This window comes from Eptatretus burgeri, chromosome 3 (assembly GCF_056783735.1).
Source record: "Eptatretus burgeri isolate ZD-2024b chromosome 3, Ebu_testis_v1, whole genome shotgun sequence".
Lineage (NCBI taxonomy): Eukaryota > Metazoa > Chordata > Myxini > Myxiniformes > Myxinidae > Eptatretus > Eptatretus burgeri.
The window spans coordinates 27,519,937-27,540,587 of NC_140963.1; the positions used below are offsets into that span (position 1 = coordinate 27,519,937).

The 20,651-nt window shown below is 42.3% G+C and overlaps 1 protein-coding gene across 4 annotated transcripts in view; it reads right to left on the minus strand.

The window, feature by feature from the left end:
• The window catches only part of TTC21B (tetratricopeptide repeat domain 21B), a 183,855-nt gene that overhangs the window by 15,147 nt on the left and 148,057 nt on the right, over nucleotides 1–20,651 (minus strand). For all 4 annotated transcript variants that reach the window (XM_085872748.1, XM_085872747.1, XM_085872751.1 and 1 more), the window contains one exon: nucleotides 13,691–13,915. In XM_085872748.1, the coding sequence (XP_085728874.1) occupies nucleotides 13,691–13,915 (225 nt within the window). The remainder of the gene's footprint in view (nucleotides 1–13,690; nucleotides 13,916–20,651) is intronic.

Consider the following 20,651-nt stretch of genomic DNA (forward strand, 5'->3'; position numbering starts at 1 on the left):
GCGTTCATTTGTTTTTACTTCCATCCATCCATTTCAAATGAGCCAGAGACTGCATTGAGCAGCCTGGCTACCTCTCCAAATGGCCTGTGGGACGGCACATAGCATGCCGTGTTAGGGTGAGTTGCCTCCAGCAGCTGGGGGTATGAAAGGAAGAAAGAAGAAGGTTCACTGAAATACTCAAGGGGGACCTTTTTAGCAGGCCCTGAGGACGACTGACCTTCAGCTGCTGTGCACTCACCCACACAAAACTGTTGACATAGCTGTGCTGTTTCTTTCCCATAGATGACAGGTCCTGGGCCACGGTTAGTGTAAAATATTAGTGAAGGAAAAAATGTCAATAAGTTCTAAACCCACCTGTATGTCTGTAGTTGCGCCGGCAATTTTAGTTAAGTTGTCCGTGTGAGTCTGTTAGTTAGTTACGCAGCGCATTAGGTTATTTATTTTTGGGACATGGATGAAAAAATGACGTACTCAAGGATCCGAAGGTAAAATGTACTAGGGCAAAACTTACAGATGCTGGTCACACGAAAATTTGTCGACTCGGGACGAGTCTGTAAAAAGGGGAGCGGTAGTGTTGCGAATCTGGAAGCCATGAGCACACAACATTCAGGTCCTATAGCTCAGTTATTTTGAGAAGTGAATGTGGATCGATAGCTCGCTTTCCCTTGTCTAATGGGTGAATAAATGTAAATGCGCTGAGTTACTTTGATAGTCAGGGTTTTCTTTCATTCTTTACACCCCTCCTGACTGCGACAGCACCAGCATCACCTTCACCTCGCTCTGACCGACGCCATAGCCTATGTGTGTGTCAGCACTACGTGGGCGGAACTCATGCAGAATACAGTCCCTCTGGCTGTTTAGTGGGCGGAGTTCAAGGAGGAGCCGCGTGGCGGACCTCGACCAATCAGCATGCTACGGGTGGGGTGACCGCTGCTCGGCCAATCAGATCCCGCGACAGGAGGAAAGGGGTCCGCATGACATCACCATGCCCCCAGGCCAATCAATGGACTTTCCGCTCGTTTTGGCCAATGATAGGGCAACGAGCAGTTCTGTTGTCCAGAAACCGTCCAGTGAGGGAGAGCGGGTGGGGCAGAGGCTCCCCCCTCGCCCCCCCCGAGACAGGGTGAATAAGGGTGCGGCACGTCCGGACTGAGATTCTCTTCCTCCTCCTCATGATCAAGAGCTCGAGAACTTGAGACACCATCCCCACGAGAGCCGCGGGGGTTGCGCGCTGCGTCCCTGCCGACAATACCAAGGGAGAGATTGGGAGATCCTGCCGCTGACAAGAACGGGGAGGGGTGCGCGCCGTCTCTCCGAAGATACCGAGGAGATGTTTTGGTTACCGGCACGAGTGCCAAGGGGAGCTGAGGAGTTTGATCGCGGCTCGCCGGTGTCTGGATTCGGCTCGCCTTTCGCTGGTGCCCGGTTAGACTCAGCGCGAAGACCACATGAGGTGGACAGGTCCGAGGCAGAATCTGGTCTTCAGCTCGCCCTTTCCCTCCGAGCTGGAGGCCTCAATAAAGACCACTTTGGGTCCGTTTCTTTTGGGTGTCTGTGTGTTTGTGGCACCAGTCCAGTAAGTAGAAATTGTATAAGTGCCTTGCTGTACATACGTGACTCTTATTATTCGGATAACTCTTTCTTACGTGCCCCCCTGCTCCATTATAAATAAACCCATGTGTTAAATGTATCGGTTCGTTTTTGTCTTTCTTCTATTGGTTTAACACGGTGCATGTTGGAGAATTAGCCAGGCTGTTGCCGCTGTAAAGGGACATTTGGACCAACGGAAGCTCGGTGACCATCCGCTCGGGTCGCACACGGTTCGAGTACGCCAGCGGCTCGTTCCGTATGAGCATTGACAAGCGTGAATTTCCCTGATAGTTTGGACGACGTGGGTATTTCGGTAAATTCAAATTGGCAATCGACCCTACCCCACGTGGTCGACCTATTGACGAACTTCGGTCTAATAAGAAGCTGTCGGCTCCGGAGTTATCCGGGGCGACGACCTATAAATTCCGGGTGATCGGTGGAGCCGACTCTACTGCTCCATCTTGCGGTCGTGCTCGTCGCCGATACCCGGCCCCGCAACAGTATTACTAGATTTCCTTTTGTGTGCTCCTCCCATGTCCTTGTAAAATATTCCTGCTGTGGTAGAATAATAAATGATCCCTTTGGAACTGCTACATTAAAGCTTGAGGTCCCATTTATTCTTCCTCAATCCTGTAAATAAGGGCTTTTAAATGAGGCTGGTAAATGGGATTAAATGATAAATTTTTCGTTCCACGTAAATACATTATCAACTTTCCAGCCAAGTAAATGGATAATTACCTTTACAACGGTCCTATTTATGTAACTGTACGACAGCAGAAATTATTTTTAATAAAGTATTATAGACAGAGAAACTAGGCTCCATATATGTATGGAGGTACACTCACCTGACCACTTGTCACTACAGAGGTAGACTTATTTTAAATGAGGATAGTGACTGTACATGAGTTGCAATGTTGACATGATTTACAACAATCATAATACAAACATTTCTTTTATACAAATTCATTTGTAACATTGGTGATATATTTATTTGTCATCTAAAAAGGTCCAAGTGCTCTTAAGCTCGAAATGGTCAAGGGTCCAAGCTGAGTCATTCCACCTCATATCACCGGAGGCATCCCAGTTGACCCCCTCAGATTTACTTTAAATTTTCATAAAATAGTTCCCAGGTATCAAAATGAAGCTGCGTAAAATTTTAGGTCCATAGATGTGGTCAACTCCGAGATATTGAGGGTTGAAAATGTGGTTGTGGCCCTATTTTTATGGTCGTTGCGAGCATCACACAATGAACGGCTACTTTTAAACTCCCACAACTTTTTAAATATTAATGATAGAGCCTTGAAATTTTCAGAGATTATTCTTCTATAACTGCTCTGTATGAAACAAACATAAAACGGAGTATACCTCTTTTAATTTTTATGACCTGATCAGGTGAAATTCAGAAAAAAAAATGTTGGTTTTGTTTGACGACCCAAATTTGAGACACCATATATTTTTATTGACCCATCCCAGAAGCTTTAAATTTTTTCAGGTAATAACTGTATGGTAGTAGTATTCAAATACATGTTTACTTTTCTTAATCAGTCATATATAATACAGTCATGATCCCTCAAAAATTGAAAATTTTCATTTTTCCCCGAAATTCAGGTGAGGATTGACAAATATATTACAAGTCTGAAGACGACGATGGTTCACGAGCGGTATTTGACGATGTAGATTGTTTCAGAAGTCAAGGATGAGACAATGTGATAACGTTTGACCAAGTTATAAAAATGATCAACATGATGTGGTACGAGTGACAGGTAATTAGCTGCAAAATGTCGAAAAGCAGGTTTCGTTCAACAACTTTCAAAATTTGACCTTTGCATAACCTTTAAAGGTCACAAAACAATGTTGTGGACATTAAAATAAGGAAACAGGGTACGTGCTATAGCTTATTGGAGTTAGTTCGTCGAAGAAGTTCGAAAACCCGGTTCGATTCCCACAACTTTGAAAATTCGACCTTTGTGAACTTTCAAGGTCAAAGGTCAAGGATTATGACCTTTGGTGCAAAACTTCCTCTGGAACATTCCAGGAACAATATAACATCATATTATGGCTATATATAGGCTATATGGCATTTCGCACTCCTCGGATTATCCATACTTTGATGAAATCAGCGTAAAAACAAACTTGAAGGGGGCGCCATGGGCAAGGTGTTTGAGATAGAGCAAAATGGTTTCAAGACTTTAGGTGGGGAATGACCTCAAGATTATGCATAAAAAATATTGTCATCTTACCTCTCAAAGTTTGGGCGGTTGGATGATTTTTACGTCAAAATTCGCAATTTTCTAAGTTCGTGACCTTGTGACGAAAATGAAAAATCGAGCTCCGTGGAGCTATGCAGGTGCCATTGGGCTAACCAAATACTGAGAACCCTGCCAGATTCGACAAACCCCTCGGAGAAGATGGATTTTTATGTCAAAATTCGCAATTTTCTTAGTTTGTGACCTTGACCATGGGACGAAAATGAAAAATCGAGCCCCGTGGAGCTATGCAGGTGCCATTATGCGAACCAAATACCGAAACCCCTGCCAGATTCAACAAACCCCCTAGGAGAAGATGCAAATTAAAATTGGCTACCCCCTAAAAACACAATTCGCAATTTTCTAAGTTCGTGACCTTGTGGCCTTGACCTTGGGACGAAAATGAAAAATCGAGCTCTGTGGGGCTATGCAGGTGCCATTAGGCAAGCCAAATACCAAAACGCCTGTCAGATTCGACAAACCCCCGAGGAGAAGATGCAAATTGAAATCGGCTACCCCCTAAAAACACGTTTTTGGGACGTGGCTCCGCCCATAATGGGCGCACCACGCCCATTCTCAGGAAAACACAACTGGATCATGATATAAAACCTCCCACCAAAATTTTATCAGGATCGGATCAAAACCCACGGAGCTATGCTCAGGACAGACAAACAGACAGACACACAACAATAAACCAATGTCACCGCAGGGTGACCCATATCTTGCCAAAAGGTGACCACGTGTGACTTCTTTAAGGTCACACTGAGGTGAACAGAGCTGCTATCCACCAGGAGCGACTCCTTGAGGAATATCTGCCTACGAGAGATTCCGATGAGAATCGTTCTACAGAGTAACCATGAAAAATATGTGTTTGCCTCATAACGTCACCAAATGACGTCATCATGTCTCAAGCTTGACATATCTAGAAAGCACTCATCGATGTGTTCAATTTGAGGTACTACACGATATGGTTCCTAAAACTTGAAAATTTGACCTTGGGGTCAAATATGTTTGACCTCAAGCGCTAACCTGAAGGTCAAGGCCAATCGCCACCAAAAACTAATCAGCTGAGCACCAGACCATATACTACATTCCCATAAAGTTTGGAGACGATTCGATGAAAATTACTCAAAAAAATAAGGGTTTCGTCGACTCCCCTGATTTGCGACAGTGACCTTGACCTTCAAAATTTTATGCGCTGAAAGGGACCTCTATAGGCCTCTGATATGCGAAGTTACAAAAATTTCCAATGATGACTGTGCTCTGCAGAGTGATTTATACGTGATTACAGACAAAAAAAATAAAAAATAAAAATAAAAAATGAAAAAACACATGAACGTCAAGGCCAATCGCCACCAAAAATTAATCTGCTGAGCGCCAGACCATGAACTATATTCCCATGAAGTTTTAAGACGATCCGATCAAAATTACTAAAAAAATAAGGGTTTCGTCAACTCCCCTGATTTGTGACAAAGTGACCTTGACCTTTGACCTTGACCTTCAAAATTTTGTGCGCTGAAAGGGACCTCTATAGGCCTCTGATATGCGAAGTTACAAAAATTTCCAATGATAACTGTGCTCTGCAGAATTTTTTATACGTGATTACAGACAAACAAACAAAAAAAAACAAAACATACAAGCTGACTAACATATCTTGCAAAAACTTCGTTTTAAAAAGATAAAAAACATACAAGCTGACTAACATATCTTGCAAAAACTTCGTTTTGGCAAGATAAAAAAACAAAAAAAAACATACAAGCTGACTAACATATCTTGCAAAAACTTCGTTTTGGCAAGATAATAACGAATATTGTGGTCACTTGTTTCTTTCATGAAAATATTTTTTCGTGAACCAATTATTTTTTCGTGAAAATATTTTTTCGTGAACCAACAAGGTATACCACTTCAAATTGTTCACCATTGGAAAGAGCATATTCAAGTTTATAAAAGTGTCAAATATCAAAGTGGTATAATGTTTATATCAATATTTTAAAAATATTTGAATAAATGATGTTCTGACAGTGCTGTGCGCGTTGTGTGTGCTATTTAATGAACAGTCCTTTTACATGTAGTACATACTTTATGTGTAGTACATGTATATACAATACGTACATATCATCTGCTATTAGGATACCATGAACACAATACTTTGAAATTTGAATTTGTAATTCTTTGTTTCTCATTTGTAAATAGCAAGAGCTTAACTCATCTGGCTGGGGCTAAACATAGAACTCAGGAATAGTGGCTGATCTGCTAATGTCAGCAGTGTATATAGTTACATTCAAGGGAGGACATTTGTTGGGTTCCTTTGGTCCATGTGATGAAAGTTATTGATGCTCCCCTAACGTCAACTGGGAGGCAGTACAAGCTCGCACCTGACTTGGAAAAGCAGATCAAGGACCTATTCAAATCATTGACGTGAAATGTTTTATTACATTGTTATTGCAGAATGCGATATATTTTTGTATTATTAATTTGAATCATAGAACTAATCATTCATGATTACCATGGTGCCCACACCATGCACACACTTCATGTATTCACGACTGTGTTAACAAGTTTTTTTTTTTAAATAGAAAATATATTTTAAAAAAATATACCACATTGATATTTGACACTTTTGTAGACCTGAATATGCTCTTTCCAATGGTGAACAATTTGAAGTGGTATACCTTGTCATATATTTGCAATCCTCACCTGAATTTCGGGGAAAAATGAAAATTTTCAATTTTTGAGGGATCATGATTGTATTATATATGACTGATTAAGAAAAGTAAACATGTATTTGAATAATACTACCATACAGTTATTACATGAAAAAATTTCAAGCTTCTGGGATGGGTCAATAAAAATATATGGGGTCTCAAAGTTGGGTCTTCATACAAAACCAACATTTTTTTCTGGATTTCAACTGATGAGGTCATAAAATTTAATACAGGTATACTCAGTTTTATGTTTGTTTCTTACAGAGCAGTTAGAGAAGAATAATCTCTGAAAATTTCAAGGCTCTATCATTAATATTTAAAAAGTTGTGGGAGTTTAAAAGTAGCCGTTCATTTTGTGATGCTCGGAACGACCATAAAAATAGGGCCACAACCACATTTTCAACCTCCAAAATCTCGCAGTTGACCGCATCTATGGACTTAAAATTTTACGCAGCTTCATTTTGATACCAGGGAACTATTTTATGAAAGTTTAAAGTAAATCTGAGGGGGTCAACTGGGAACATTTTCTTAAATTTGGTGATTTCAGATGGAATGACTCAGCTGTCTAATCTGTCTGAAGGGTGTAAGTATTTAAATGTTGTTCAGGTCTAAGGAGTTGAAAGGGACTTAAAGGGTGTAAAGGTCTCAAGGTTCTTGGGGTGAAAGGGTATAAAATGGCGAAACGGTGAAGGGATCTAAAAGTGTCTAAAGTGTTGAAAGGATCTTAAAAGTAAAAGAGGTCTTTTGGGTGTTTTAGGTCCTCTGGGTCTTTGTACAGAGGTACATACTAAATAGCAGCAGCTGCAGCATGACCTTCCATTGTCCCCATTGTATTGGATTGTTCACCTGCAGTTAGCAGAAGGCGACATTAATTTTTGAATATGACATTTTCATTTACGGACGTTTTCTGATGGTTCTGTGATATGCACTTCGATGTCCGTCGACACGCAAAATTTCAGCTTTCGACATCACCCGGAAGGTACCGAACATTAATATCAGTCTGTCACTGAGTCAGTCAGTCAGTGAGTCAGTGACTGGTTAGAATGAGCTTTATATATTGGATTATATATTACTAGCAGGGGGACCCAGTGTTGCCCAGTGTTCTAATCCTGGTGGCATTGAAAAGAAATCAATTTGTTTTTTATCCTCGCCGAAGGAGAGGGTATTGCGTTTGGGTCCGTTTGTTTGTCTGTCTGCACAGAACTTTCGTGTTTTTCTCCGCAACCGCTTGTCGGATTGAGACAAATTTTTCACCACAGGTGCGACTACTCACGTAGAATGTTATAATCATAATTATGACGTCATATGTCACATGGTGTGGCAGCTATGTTGGAAAAACGAAAAAACTTTGGACCATTATCTCTGAAACCACACGAAGGAAAAAATTGAAACTTGGCACACTGCAAGTACTCATATGGAACAAGTGTGATTTTTTGATGACATCATAGGTGCGTTTCTTATGATGTCATAATTGCATAAGTAGAATGCTACATCTGATCAGAATGAAAATTATTGAGGGTCATCCAGGGATAAAATGGACCACAGAAAAAAAAATTGATGATGTCATCGGTCATGTGATTTGGCAGCTATATTTAAAGAAATAATTTTAAAAAACGTTCAAAAATCTTCTTTGAAGTGGCTCAACAGATCGAGGCAAAACTTTAGACGTATGATTCCCTATCCATGAGGAACAAAAGGTTCACACATATTGTTACGAATCTGGAAGCCATGAGCACTCAACATACAGGTCCTATAGCTCAGTTATTTCGATAAGTAAATGTGGATAGATAGCTCCCCGTCCCTTGTTTACTGGGTAATTAATTGTTCATGTGCTGCGGAGTTATTTTGATAGTTAGGGTTTTTATTATTACACCAACATCAACTACAACAACACCAGCATCATCCTCACCTTCACCTCGCTCTGGCCGATGCCATGGCAGCCGTGGGGGGCAGAGTCAAGGAGGAGCCTCGCGGCGGCTCTCGCCCAATCAGGGAGATGCGAGCGAGTTCCTCGGTGGTCGTCCGATGACCACAGTCCACGCAGGATAATGTTCTTCAGACTGTTTGGCGGACGGTCCGCCGGACGGCCGTCACGGCCCCCCCCCCCGCCCCGGTGCAATCAACGGCCTTGGCGCCCGCTTTGGCCAACGACAGGACGACGAGCGCATTTTGCGCGCCAAAACCGTCCAGTGAGGGAGAGCAGCGAGGGAGGAGCCCCCCCCCCCCAATGGACAAGGGTGAATAAGGTTGCGGCACAATCGAAAAAGAGTGATTTGAATGTCGTGACGAGCGCTGAACAGAGCTCTCGACTCTGCTCGCATCTCGCTGGCGCCTGGTTCTTCCATCACCTCTCGCCGGCGCCTGGTCCTTCGGACCGCATCGCGACGCTGGTCTGGGTCGCTCGTTTCGACAAAGACCGCATGAGGTGGGAAGGTCCATGTCCTTCTGTGTGTGTGTGTGTGTGTGTGTGTGTGTGTGTGTGTGTATGTGTGTATGTGTGTATGTGTGTATGTGTGTATGTGTGTATGTGTGTATGTGTGTATGTGTGTGTGTGTGTGTGTGTGTGTGTGTGTGTGTGTGTGTGTGTGTGTGTGTGTGTGTGTGTGTGTGTGCGCATGTCTGGGGCCCTGTCTGAAAGTACGAATTGGATAAGTGCCTTCGCTGTACATTATTTGCCTTGCTTTCGTCAGTTTAACTCTGCTCTTATGTGTTCCTTCCCCATCCATTGTAAATAAATATCCATGTGTAAAATGTCTCAGCTCATTTTTGTGTTCTCTCCATTGGTTTAACGCGGTGCATGTTGGGAGAATTAAAGAAGGCCGTTCTTGCCGTAGTGGTGTGCATTTGGGACCGACGGAAGCTCGGTGACCATCCGCTCGGGTCACGCACAGGTTGAGCACGCATACGGCTCGTCCCGTACGAGTGTCGTCGAGGGTGTGAATACTCGGTAGCTCGCCACGTGGGTCTCTAGGTATTTTCAAGTTTGGCAAATAACCCTGTACCACGTGGTGAATTATTGACGATTCACGGTCCAGTAAGGGACCCATCCCCTCGGAGTTTTCCGAAAGCTACGATCTAGATTCCGGGTGTTCGGTAGAGTCGACCCTACTACTCCACCTTGCGGTCGTGCTCGCAGCCGACGCCCGCCCTGCAACAATATGAGGTCATAGGTCACATGGTTTGGCAACCATATTTGATTTACCCAAAAACCTATTAAAAAAATCTTCTTCTCCAGAACGGCTGGACAAATTGAGGGGAAACTTCACATAAATGTTCCCCAAGCCATGGGAGTCCATGTTTTTTTTTCAGGAATAATTGATCGGTCACATGTTTTGACAGCCATATTGGATTGAAGAAAATATTAAATAATGTTTTTTCTGGAACAGCTTAATCAATGGATGTGAAATTTCACATTTATGATCTAGTAGTGATGGGGAATAAATGTTTTAAATTTCAACTTGATCGGACACATGGTGTGGCAGCCAGAATTATTAATTTTTTTGATGTGTTCTTTTTTTTAAATTGTTATTATTATTATTATTATTATCATTATTATTATTATTATTATTGAATAAAGCTCACTTGGCTGTGCATAGATGGGTTTGAGGGTAGAGAAGTAGCAGCTGAAATGCTAATCCTATCCAGGTTCCTCCTGCTGACTTCATCTTTGCTTTTTGCTTGTTCAAGTTCTTTCTGATGACTTCAATGCAGGACTGTGCCGATTTGGTCTTCCATTTGATTTGAATGGAATTTATTTTCATCCCATTCTAAATTCATTTGAATAATGAATAAAAAAAAAAAACGTCATGGGTCAGGTATCCGATCAAAGTGGGATGTCTTGGTACCTGGTCATCACTGTCAGCAGTTATAAAGTGGCAGTTCTAATTATGTCTCATTAATTACGTAACACACCAATACACAAACGCCACACAAAATACACCATACAAAAGCAGTCCTGGTGAAGGTCTGCAATCTCTGATTGCTCTTTTTCTTGTTTTTTCTAAAAAATTTTTGTGGGTGCCTGAAGCCTGTATCTCACTGGGCTGCGACAGCTCGCGACTAGTTGGAGACACCAAATTGCGATAAAACAGCGATAATTTGCACTTGGAATCACACTGAATTTAAACTAAAACACATTTGCGTATGTCTCACGAATATCGCACGAATGTCCCACGAACTCCCGGCGAAATTGGGATGAACTTCGCCTGGAGTTCGCATAGATGTTGCACGACATTCGCATGACGTTCAGGTGACAGAACTGAGATTTCTTTCGCACATGCAACTGTCGCGCGACGGTCACACGACGGTTGTGCGACCATCGCGCAAATGTCGTGCAACAGTCGCACCACAACTGTGCGTGACAATTGAGAAATCGGGACTATATATAAATATATATATATATATATATATATATATATATATATATATATATATATATATATATATATATATATATATATATATATATACATATACATATGAGGCCTCTCCCTTCCAGCAATCATATTGTCAGTTGGGAAACGAGTAAGAGAGTACCCGACTGAGTACTACAATGGTGTGGGAGCTGTGCCCTGGCAGAACAGGATGGTGGGATTACAGGAGAATGCTGACCAAGCCTGATTGTTCAAAGTGTTCTGTTACTTGTCAACGTTGCACCCACAAACATTGTGTGTGACCCAATTGTTCATCTGCCTTGATAGGGGCTTGTGGGTGTGACCATATTTTGTGTGTGACCTAATTTATGTAAAAATATGTGTGACGTGATTTATGAATGATGGGAAGGTGAAAGGAATGATGGGAAAGTGAAAAGTTTGCATTGAAGGCCATTACCCAGAATAGGAGAGAAAGAGCACAGACAATGCTGGTTTTACAATATGGACGATGAGGTTTTTTTTTTTAGTCATATCTGGATTGAACTATTGTGAATCTATCTACATTACATTGCATGTCACATTTGTCGCACCTTCTGACTCAAGGAAACTAAATTGAGAAGGGTTCGAGACCGGTTTGAGACAACCGCGACGATTCTGACTATTTTGAGATAAAATTTGTCACACGAATTTTTTGAACATGTTCAAAATTACAGCGACACCAGAGCGACGTCCTGCGACTCACACGAGGAAATTGAGAACCACCACGAACGTTTCCCGACATTTTGGAGAATCCCATTCACATTTTCTCGCGAGCTGTCGCAGCCCAGTGAGATACAGGCTTTACACTTCCCTACACCCACTAAGGAATGGGGTCGGGCATCATTTAATACTAAGGCTTAGGAACTGTATAGAGCGATAAAAAAAATCCCCCCAAAAAACAAACTTTTTTTTTCAAATTTTTCAAAAAACATTTTTTGCCTAAAATACCCCAGCACTCAATCATGAACCTCTGAAAGTTTGATGAAAACCCATTTTGCCATCTCGAGACACACACACACACACACACACACACACACACACACACACACACACACACACACACACACACACACACACACACACACACACACACACACACACACACAGTTTTGTATTTTATTTAAAGTTTTTGTTTTAATGTAAATTGAAACCGGCCCATCTATTCTCACCTTACTCAACTATATCATACTGTTTGCAGATTGGGCTTGATTCGTGCTATCCCCTATCGGACAATTGTTGACGGCCGGACGGATGCACGCAGGGATGGACGGACACATGGACAGACAGATGCAGGAATGCCGAGACCAAGCTCCTTTCATAATACAGATAGATTATTGCTTGGCCTCATTTGAAAATCAGATGATGTGCAAGACCTCAGGACATTCAATGCAATGTCGGAGTCTTTAGGAACAAAATTCAAACAATTTTTATGCAACATCTTCCTCTTGTGTCAAAGCTTATCATCTTGTGTTAATCAATGTTGTAGACTGTAAGGGTTAAGGTGTAGTCCACCCTGCAACAATGGTTATCTGCTCAACCGAGAACTTCACAATTGCTGTTTCGCATTCCTGGCTCATTTGCCAGGATTGTGATTCATTGCAGTTTTAATTGATCCAACCATTTCTAGTGTGCATGCTAATGGTTGCCGAGGCTTCTTCAATTCAAATAAAGTACTTGTCTTAAAATTATCAGTGATGTCTAAGAATTATGCATCTGCATGATACCAATCTTGTCCCAAATAAAGCTCTGATGCACCAGTCACATTATTTGTCGAAATGAATAGTAATATGCTTCTACTCATTTGCTCTGTTCATAAATGAATGTTAGTTGCCGTGACCAGAAACCACTGAAAACCTCTTCCCACAACATTCTCTTGAGAGATGCTGCAAAGTATGGTGTTAACAAAGGCTGATTACTAACCTTCACAGACTATTAAAAAAAAAACTATCATTTTGTGGGCCACCAAAAATCCAAATTGGAACCCTAGAAAAGGTTTCAATGGGCACAAGCAATAGGTTCTAATGGGCATGTGAAATGAGAAAAGGCAAAATGCCTTTAAGCTTCACTTGATTTACATCAGTTAAGAAGCAATCTGACTCTTGTTTGACATGGTTTACAAACCGTCATCAATTTTGTGTGCAGTTACCAACCAGACTTTTTTCATGTCATCTGCTTAAGCCAAATTTCATGGTAACACTGCTTGAAACAAATGTTAATTTCCAAATATAAATTGATTTTAATATTTTAATCTCAAGGAGCCTCTCTGGAGCAGTTGGGCACATCAGGGGTATGATATTCAGTGGCATCCCTTCTGGTTTAATTTGTTGTATCCCCAGGCATGGGTGTGCCAGGTTTAGTGGTTTGTTCCAGCAGATCACAATTGTTATGTTAAATTACAAGACTACATTGAGTCATTGGTCAATTCAAGTTACATAGCCAAATCGTTGTCAAATATTGAATCAAACACTTTAAATTAAGAAATATTATATCTCTTTAGGACTTTAGCTTTGGAAAGGAGACGGGGTTGTAGGGAATGGGGGAGTTTGTGGGCACAGGGGTGGTGTAAATGATGGTGAGGGTGGGGTTGGGGGTGGGGGAGAACTCAAACTTAACTACCTCAACAGGAAAAAAAAAGAGTCTGGTTACGCAAGTGCACCAATATTAAAAGGTCCCTCTCAGATACAGATTGACCAATCAAGGTAAAACATTCATTCAAGTAGTTTGAGCAATATCTCACCTTGTTGTACTTCACACATCTGTTAAGGAGATCAGTTGCCAAGTGGTATTTTCCTGCTTGGATGTAAATGTCAGCAAGAAGCAGCCAGCTTTTCTCAAAATCATCACCAACAGCAGGATCCCAGGTCATGCTTGCTATCCTTTTCAGGAAGTTACGGGCACGTGACATTTGTTTAAGTATCATGTTGGCAGTAGCCATGCCGAGTAGAGCAGGAACATATTCGTTCTGCAGAAGCACAAATACACTGGTTGAGAAACAAGCAAGAGGGCAATTGGTAACAGAACTCGCACAAACTTGAATTCGTTTGATAATTTATCTTTGGATGGGCACGACTTTAGCAAGCATACTTATGTAGCAATATAAACAATACAGTGTGTTATGGAAGAGCATTGGAGTTAATTATGGAAATCCTAGCCACCTGGGGTAATTGATGAAGTGAGAGCTGATTGGTTATTCCCTCCATTTATGGATGAGATGCGATTGTGTTGATACAGAATTTGTATGTTAACTGCTATGGGCATTGCACGTAGTACATGCTTGGGAGCCTCAGTGATGCGCTTTTCTGTTTATGCTGTTGCTGATGACTCACCAACAAGGGATGAAACCGGTCCGGCGGCTGAGGGGGTGTGCAGCATTGGGATTCTCATTTATGTGTTACTTGTGAATGTCTGCAGTTGCAGAGGAACTCATGTCGGGTTTGAAACAGCAAAGGGCTTACCTTGTGTGGCTTTATTGGTTGCTTTATGCAGCTTTATCCATTGGAAATAAAAGGGGGAAAAACTGTGCATGCACTTGCTCTCTAGCACCCTAGGTGCAACCTGAACAGACGTCCAAGAACCTGCTTCCATCCTGTCTGCGCGTGTATTATGGCGGCTGCCCGGAACCTTGCAGCACAATGGACACCATGCACCCCAGACCTTGTCTTCCATTCCAGCCTGCACTCTCCCCGATGTAGTGTATGGCCACTCGTGTACATAGTTTAGTATAACTAATTATAATAGTAGTCTTTTATCTCTGTTATAAGTATGTGTGCACCCTTATTTGTTTCTTTTAACAGCTTGGTTAATTCCATGATGTGTCTCATCCTCCCTCCTTTATCGTTTGTTTTTATTTTAAATTCATCAATTATTTTTTAAAAGAAATATCTTCATCTGTCGTTTCCCACGTGATTAGTGCCACTGAATATAATTTGAATTGGCATGACCATTGTCACATATTCCCTTGGTAAATTTTGATGGGTCAGGTAGCTTTGAGGCTTTCCTGACAATTTGAATGCGTCATGCCTTATTGGGTTGACGGGAATGCATGGGGAATCTGGTGGCGACTCTGCCGGGGGGGGGTTGTGGGTGGTGAGCGAGGGGGGTGGTGAGCGAGGGGGGTGGTGAGCGAGGGGGTGGTGAGCGAGGGGGGTGGTGAGCGAGGGGGTGGTGAGCGAGGGGGGGTGGTGAGCGAGGGGGGTGGAGCCACACCATCAAGTCTGGTCTCAGATGGTATGATGACTGGTGATCGTATTTGCGCAGTCCTGAAGCACTGGTTCGGTACAGTGGCACAGTGGTACAGTGGTACATTTCGATCTGGTACGGGCTCAGCTGCAGCGCCAAAAGCTTTTGGCTTGTAAGACGCTGTAATAGCTGGCCCAGGATATATACCAACCTGTAAAGATTGCATATTGGGACCTTCTAGCACAGGCATGGGAAAGTTTAGCTCGAGAAAAATTCCTGACTACTCTTTCCAATCCTGAACTCCACATCCTAGTGGAACTCCAGGCACCGGCGACCATGCACAGAGCTGCCGAGTGAGTAGCACTCTGAGCTTTTTGCGACCAGAGAGGTCAGCGGTGACAGTACACAAATTGGAGGTTCCGGCAGAGGAAGACAAGCCAGAGGAAAAAAGGAAGAATCTTGTCAGAGTGTTAAAGGGGATTAGTCAACAGCTGTCAGTTTTGGCAAAAGGAAAATTTGCAGCAAGAATGCCAAAGCAAGGTGGTTCCAGAGCAATGTCGGCTCATCCAGGTTCAAACCCAAGGGGGCCCGGGCCAGAAAGTGCTCTGTCTATGTTTGTGAGGGGTCCCTCATGGGTAGTTGTTTTCATTGTGGCCGATATGGCCATACCCAGAGGTACTGCCAAGCTCCTCCCTGGCAAAATCTCCCCATAGGTCATACAGCCCTGAAGGAACCATGCCTCCCCAAGCACTAAATAGACTTACGGGAGAAGAGTCTCAGAGGGTGGAGCCAGTATCCGCTTATTGTGGCCTGGGAAACTGATAATAGTCAGGCATAAGGGGCCATGCTGGGCTGCTAATGGTGGTGAGAAGCACTCTTCAACAGTGACAATTGTGGGAAAATTGGCTTGGTACATTTGCGGATTCAGTACAGGATAGAAGTGGAGTATTGTGAGGTGGTGGTGGACACAGGGGCAAGTGACACCATTGTGAGTCTGCTGGTGTTAGACAAAGTGTTGGAGGCACGGACAAAATTATAAGGTGAGAGGAGCACAGCCTCCAGTTGTCTACGGGAACAATGGCGCCAATAATGGGTTGTAGCGTCATCCAGATGGAGTTGGACACTGCTGAAATGGACATGGAGGTGTGGATAGTCAAGCTGTGGGATCACTGCTTATTGGGGTTCAGTTTCCTTTTGGAGCACGATTGCCAGCTAAACCTGGGACGAAGACAGATGTGGTTGGGGATTGGAGGGTTTCCGTTGGTCGGACAGACAGAGGAAGCAGATAAATGATGAGACACTCTTGAAATTGCTTCACTGTGAACTCATCACACCGCATTGTGTCATGCCTGGGGGGATTCTTCCTTTGAAACGAGGATGCACTGGGAGGCTCAACATTAATCAGAACCTCGGTTTCAGTGGTTAAAACTCAGCCATTTGAAGTATACTTGATTGGGCCGTGCTGTTTCTACAAGACTTGTGTGCACCTACTATGAACATTGTGGAATGAGTCTTGTTTCCCCTGTGTTTGGTTAAACAGTTTGCTTACTCCAATCTCAACAACTAGCTCCGTAACTTGGAGTGTGGTTGCTGGCATATTAAACCCTGTGTGTGGTTGTGTTCTCCAAGCATGTGACAAAATTTGTGCAAAGAGGCCTGCAAATGTATTCACTCCCGTCCAATAATTCCACATTTCGATGAATTACAAATTATGAAGAAACAATTTTTCCAAATTAACTCTTTCATTCACAACTGAAGGTATCAAACAAAACACTGCTGTAGTTGAAGGAGGTGACATGGCAGAAATACATGCAAAAAACATGTACAAATCAAAATTAACTACTTGCAAAGGTATTCAGTCCCTGAAGTTAGTACTTGGTGGAAGCACCTTTTGCAGCAATGATTGCTGAGTCTTTTTGGGTAGGTCTCTACCAGCTTTGCACAGTGAGATGCTGAAATCTTTGCCCATTCTTCACATTAAAATTGCTCTCATTCTGCCAAGTCTGATAGGGATCGTCGATGGACTGCAATCATCAAGTCTCGCCATAAATGTTCAATTGGGTTCAAGTCAGGACTTTGACTGGGCCACTCAAGAACATTAATTTTTATTATTATTATTATTCAGCCACTCCAGTGTGGCTTCAGCTTTGGGCTTCGGATCATTGTCCTGCTGAAATGTGAATCTCCTACCAGTTTCAGATTCATGCCCGACTCAAGCAGGTTTTCATCAAGGATTCTCTTGTACCGTGCACCATCTTTTGTCCTTTCTATCTTGACAAGCTTGACAGTCCCTGTTGATGAAAAGCAGTCCCATAACATGATGCTGCCACCATCATGCTTGACAGTAGGGATGGTGTTGACTGGGTGATGTGCAGTGATCGGCTTGTGCCAGACGTAATACTTTGAATTTAGACAAAAACGTTCAATTTTTGTCTCATCCCACCACAAAACCTTTCTCCACTTGCCAGCAGTATCATTAAGAAACTTTTTCACAAACTTCATACGAGCTGTTAGATGCATCTTTTTCAGTAATGGCTTCATTCCTGCCACCTGTCCAGAGAGGCCAGCTTTGTGAAGGGAACAGGATATTGTTGATTGATGAAAACTGACCCCCATCTCAGACAAAGAACCTTGCATATCTTTCAGTCATTGTTGGATTTACATTGACATCCCAAACCAGTTTCCTGCTTGCCTGGCTGCTGAGTTTGGATGGGCGACCTGAGATGGGTAGAGTATGGGTAGTATGATATGTCTTCCACTTCTTTATGATGGATTTCACCATACTCAAAGGGATAATGAGTGACTTTGAAATCATTTTATAACCCTCTCCTGAATGGTACAACTCCACCATTTTATGTTTGACTATTTTTGGAAAGCTCCTTGTAATTCATATTTGCCTTGTTGGTTCACAGATTTTTTTTTTCTTTTGCACTGTAAAACTCCTTGGATAAGTGAGGTTTCTCTTAGTTAAACCACTGATTACATACAGGTGAAACCTATTACACTTCTTACGTTTAAAACAAATAATTTACTCCTGAAGTAATTTAGGGTTATTTAGGCAAAGGGTTTGATACTTATGCAACTGAGAATCATCCGATTTTCTCTGTTAATCTAACGTATTCACATTTTATCTGCATTTCTTAAGGCCCGGTCACACCTTGACGTTTTAGCCAATGATGGCAACGTATTAAAATGTATCTAAAACGCTGGCTTACGTTAAACTTTTGATGTTTTTTTTAAAGATTCGGACGTATTCATAGCGACTTGGTCTTATGTATAACGCATTGGTAACAACACAGAACGTTTCGTTGTGTTATAGATAACTTATACCAACGAATGCTGAAACTGTTGTCGGCCTACACAACCGATGCCCAACGATAGTCTAACTTAGGCATAGCGCGTTGCACGCATCGCCGACGATGTCGTGACGTAGCCTATTAAAAGGCTGACGCACAACGATTCGAATCATAACTGCCGTAGTAATGGAAGTGTCAACATCGCGGTCACACCTTGGCGATCTTGCCAGCGTATGCCGACCTAAGAAAAATGTGTCTAAAACGTTGGGGAACGTCAAATACGGTACGAGTAAGTTTGGTATACGTGAGTACAACGCTAAAGTACGCTATCATACGTCGTAGTAAGTAGAGTACGTCAAGAAATTTTAAACATGTTCAAAATTTTACGACGTACTCGGCGTATGACACACATTCTGCATGCGATGGGGATAAGTTTTACACACGATATGTGGACGCTTACACACGTCCACAAAGGCTACTTATAAGCTACTCATAAGTCGAAACACGTCGCGGTAATGTCTTTTTTACGCGAAACTTATTTCTAACTTATGTTTGACGTGCTTTGAACCAATTCTTTACGTAGTCCCAACACACATCGACTTACGTAGACGTATTCCAATGACGTCTTCCGGTCGACAAAAAAAAAAAAATTAACGTGTTTCTAGCTTACAACTGCCATATAAAGACGTGTTCCCAGCGATTTTGGGAATTGGTATATAAAAATGCTGCTCATAAAAGGGGAACCCAACTGTGTTTGCGAGTCCTTTTTGAGTCGATGTCCATGTCAGCAGTAACAGTATCAGTATTAGTATTAGTATTAGTAGTAGTTTGTTCATGTTGGCAGTAGTAGGGGAGGGTGTGGGTTATGATGGATCGTCCTTGCGTTTAACGATTTAACGATTTAAATGATAAACTCAACGATTTAAATGGCTGCATCTCCACTATTGAAAGTAGACGCTTGAGCTCAACAATTGGATTTTTTTTTACACTCAACGACTTTTAAACGGTACCACTCAGCTATTTTCATTGTTTACAATGAACGATTTAAATTGCTGTCACTCGCCTTTGTTTGTTGACGCTGGCGCTCGGAAATTTTAATCGTTTCTATTGAACGTGCTAAATCGCTCAAACCCCACTATTGAAAGTAGACGCTTGCGCTCAACAATTCGATTTTTTTTTACACTCAACGACTTTTAAACGGTGCCACTCAACTATTTTCATTGTTTACAATGAACGATTTAAATTGCTGTCACTCGCCTTTGTTTTTTGACGCTGGGGTTTGGAAATTTGAAGCGTTTCTTCTGAACGTGTTAAACCGCTCAAACTCGACTATTTTAAATAGACGCTGCCGATGGACAATTGGAATCATAGCCAAGCTAGACATCGAAGTGTGAACATCCTCGTCATGCCGAAGAAAAGTTTGAAGAATGCTGCAAATAAGTGTCCTGGCCGTGGCCGTGGACGTTGACGCAAGGACGATCCATTATACCGACGTCTTTCAGCCTATGAGTAACTTAAAAGTAACGTCTGTCGACGTGTGGCAACGATCGCGTAACGTGCCAACAACACGTTAATCATTGGTTAGAAATAAGTTTCGGGTACGCTAAACATTACCTCGGCGTGTCTCAACTTATGATTAACTTACAAGTAGCATGTGTTGACGTCTGTCAGCGATCGCAGACCGTGCATACAACTTGTGGCCAGCGTAGCGGAACGTGTGAGTCATACGCCGGCATACGTCGTGAAATTTCAAGCATGAAAAAATTTGAGGACAACCAAAAAGTACAACGTTTAAAGCCAACGTACAACGACGTATGGCAGTGTTTTTCAGCGTGCTCTCAATGTTATCAAAACTTACCCATGACGTATTCAACGTGTGCCAGCATTTTAGAAAAAAAAAATTCAAAAATCGGCATACGTTGGCTAAAACGTCAAGGTGTGACCGGGCCTTTAGCTTTATCACTTTGGAGTAGTTTGTGAAGACTCGATGTATTAAGTTTGATCTGAAAGCATCATGAAACAAGAGCAAAAATTGCTTTGCAATACATGTCCCCAACCGATGTGATATTTAAATAACCCGATGTATATACATGAAGCAAAAACATTCGTGTGACCTGGGTGACAGTTCATAGCTGGATCGGGATTCAAATTCCGGCTCGACAGAGAGGCGAGTGTGCATCACAATAGGCCATCTACTGACACCCTTAAATTATGCTCTCCTCA